This window comes from Amphimedon queenslandica, unplaced genomic scaffold (assembly GCF_000090795.2).
Source record: "Amphimedon queenslandica unplaced genomic scaffold, v1.1 AMPQUscaffold_9441_Cont18526, whole genome shotgun sequence".
Taxonomy (NCBI): domain Eukaryota; kingdom Metazoa; phylum Porifera; class Demospongiae; order Haplosclerida; family Niphatidae; genus Amphimedon; species Amphimedon queenslandica.
Genome location: NW_003550287.1, coordinates 1 through 3,687, shown reverse-complemented (window position 1 = coordinate 3,687; position 3,687 = coordinate 1). Strand labels below are relative to the sequence as shown.

General features: G+C 38.8%; 1 protein-coding gene across 1 annotated transcript; it reads right to left on the bottom strand.

The window, feature by feature from the left end:
* Positions 1-9: 9 nt before the first annotated feature.
* Positions 10-1,080, bottom strand: LOC105315581 (uncharacterized; the record flags this gene model as incomplete). The annotated part of the gene is made up of 2 exons (XM_011410283.1): positions 975-1,080; positions 10-641 (listed from the first exon to the last, which is right to left on the bottom strand). Coding segments are annotated over exons 1-2 (738 nt in total), but the record flags the coding sequence as incomplete, so codon positions are not given.
* Positions 1,081-3,687: the final 2,607 nt, after the last annotated feature.

The window sequence follows — 3,687 nt, the reverse complement described above, 5'->3', positions numbered from 1 at the left end:
TTCCTTAACCTTAATCATCAAGAACGCCTTCTCAATATCTGCTATAAGCGCTACAGGCTGTGTTCTAAATCTCAAAAGCAAATCAAAGATTTTCTTATGCAAGGGTGGTCCTGTATACAGACAATCATTAAGTGAAGGACCATCTTCTTTCGCTGAAGCGTCATAAACTATCCTTAGTTTAGTTGTAGATTTGTCCTGTCTCACTACTGCGTGGTGAGGCAGATAATGAATTCTACTAAAGGTACTACTTTCATCTGCAGGCTCAATAATCCCTAAGGCTAATTGCTCTCTAATTATAGAATCATATTTCTCAAGCAACTCTGGTGACCTTTTCAATCTCTTGTACAAGCTCTTTAATCTTCTTAGACTAATCTGATAGTTGTCAGGCAAAGACAATCCTGACTCCTTCCAAGGCAAAGAAACTGTATATCTACCATTTTCAAATGAAACATTATCATGAAACTGATTCTGAACTATGTCTTCACTTTCCACAATACCCATAGACTCTATATTCCAAAAAGAGTGTAGCTCCTTATCTAGAGATCTGGCACTACATATACCATCTGCCCTTAACACATGCGTGACTAATGTAGTATGAGGCTCAACACCTTTCCTAATTACCGGCCCAGATAAAATCCAACCTAGTCTTGTATTAAACGAGCATGTGCAGAATATAACCACTGCTCCACCTTACGTGATCATTGCTACAGCTAGCACCGAGCATGAGCACGGGTATAAAAGGGGGGTGGGCTGCCCAGTCAATTAAAAATGGCGGGTGGCTTTAGAATGTAATTAAAAATGGGCAGTGAAGAATCACAGAATACAAGCACCACAGGCATCCACAAGATCTAAAAAAGACTCTTAGAAGAGTACAGACAGTTTTACTAACTCCCTATGCCGGCAGAGACTCAAAAGAGCCATGCATCATGCAGCTTTAACTAAAACTATAAAATTAAACATGGCTGTCAACAGACCAAAGCTATCTAGCTTGTTCTTAAATAGCAAGGATTGAAAATCTTCTAAATGATGACTAAAGGCACCTTTCTCTGCGGCAGACTCAAACTCAATGTCAAAAGTCATCCTGAATGAGTCCTTGATCGTCCTGAAGCTCGGCCTGTTTCACTATTACTCGCTATAAACAACTTAACCGTGATTTAGTCAGAAAATAAGAACAAGAAACATGTGGAAAAAAAGAGGCTAGGCAATTGTGGCCTCTTCCTTTTACTGTTACTATGTAAATCAACTGATGTTATCAAGATCTTTATCATGTGTAATCGCCATTTTGAATATTTGCTTCCATTTAAATACATTAATAGTTTTCACACCCAGCACTCTCTTCCTACAACCATGAATCATGGTTCCGTGACTGCTAGCACTGACTCGAGTAAGGCTGCTCTCTTCAATGAATACTTTCATTCTGTATTTACTAATAACTTGGATCCTCCTGACCTCCATGAATCATCGTACTCTGGTCCTGTTCTTGAGGATTTTGAGATATCTGTTGCTGATGTTTTTAAGGGCCTATCTTCTCTAAATGTTCATAAGTCTGCTGGTCCTGATGGTTTTCCAGCTATTCTACTGAAGTCTTGTGCTGTAGCTCTTTGTGAGCCGGTTCATCACATCTTTCATCAGTGCTATATTCAGTCATACTTGCCAGAGGAGTGGAGGACTCATAAAGTCACTCCAGTTTTCAAGTCTGGTGATCGCTCATCTATTGTAAATTATCGACCCATATCCCTTCTCTGTATCATCTCTAAAGTTTTCGAGAGAATAGTCTATGACAACGTCTATGATCATCTGGTAGATAACATTATTAGTTGTAAGCAGTTCGGTTTTCTCAGTACTCGCTCTACCCTACAACAGCTGTTACTCCACCTGAACTCTATTCTTACCTCTCTCTCTGATGGTTCCCAATGCGACGTCATTTACTTGGATATCCGCAAAGCCTTCGACTCGGTGTCCCACTCTAAGTTGCTAACTCACCTATGGGATGCTGGTATTCGTGGTTTTGCTTGGAAGTTTTTCCGTGCCTATTTATATGGCCGTTCACAATATGTGTATATCAATAGTTGCTCCTCTAATCACTTACCTGTGATATCTGGGGTTCCCCAGGGCAGCATTCTTGGCCCCCTGCTCTTTATTTTATATATCAATGACCTCCCTGTCACAGTTTTACACTCTTCTCTTCTCTTGTATGCAGACGATAGTAAATGTCAAAAGAAAGTCTCCTGTATCAGTGACTGTCAACTACTCCAAAACGACCTCACCCGCTTAAGTACTTGGAGCAAATCTTCTCTACTTTCTTTTAATGAAAAGAAGTCATACATTTTAAACTTTAGAGGTCCTAGGTCAGCACCTATCTCCTTTCCCTATTCCCTTGATGGGTCTGCTATTAATGTCAAAGATTCTCATCGAGATCTAGGTGTTGTTTTCTCTTCAAATCTATCCTGGTCTGCTCATATGCACACAATCCTAAAGAAGGCTTACTGTACTTTAAGTACTATCAGGCGAGTCTTTCCCATATCTATCACTCCCACTGAAGCAAAAAAGAAATTGTACCTCTCTTTAGTTCTTCCCATTCTCTCTTACTGTGCTCCAGTTTGGCATCCTTGTCTCATCAAGGACATAACTGCTCTTGAACGCTTTCAAAGAAGAGCTACCAAATACCTCTTAAATGACTATTCCTCAGATTACAAGACCAGACTACAGAAACTGAATATTTTACCTCTAATGTATCGCCTAGAAATGGCCGATATTATGTTCTTTATCTCCTCAGTCAAATCACCTACTCATAACTTCAACATCATGGACTTCTTCTCTATTAGCTCCCACTCCCACTCAACCAGATCTGTCAATTACCATAAACTAGTTCACCGGTATACCTCATCATCTGTCATAAGTCACTCGTATTTTAATAGATTCCCAAGACTATACAACTCCCTTCCTCCACTCAACCTCAATCTTTCCACTCAATCACTTAAACAAAGCATATTAGACATATTTATTAAAAATTTTAACGTCAATTTTGATCCAGATGATCCACATTCATTTCACTACATATGTCCGTGTAACACCTGCTCTAAACGTACAATTAAATCAACTTTTTCTTAAATTCAATTATATATTTTATTTATTTCTTTCTTTTTTTCTGGGTGTTGGGACCTTGTTCCCAACATTCCTCAGGACTACTTACTCTAAGTATCTATACCTCATGCATTGCTCCTTTATTCTATGTCCTGTAAAATTGTTTAATAATAATAATAATAATAATAATAATAACCATAGATTGTTGTATTACTAAGCATAGATATTAGAACCGGAAACCGGAGTTTCCGGTTCTAATATCTATGTACACAAAAGACCTTTGCACAAAACTTGCCACCACCAGTTACAGTCACGTGATGATTAGCCATAGGCTTGACTTAATATTTTTTATCAAGTCACGTGATCAGACTGGTGCAAGTTTTGTGCAAAGGGCTGTACTAAGTAACAGGGATTGGAAACTGATGACGTCACACGGACAGACTCTGTAATGGTGGGAAAGCAATGGAAGGACTACACAAGCTCTTCTCCTAGTCTCCAACTGTATTAATTTGAATTTTATTTACTATCGATAATGAACAGATAGGTCTTGGGAGTTCATGACTGTTCTTTGTGACGGTTAAGCATGGTTTTGTTGACAGAATC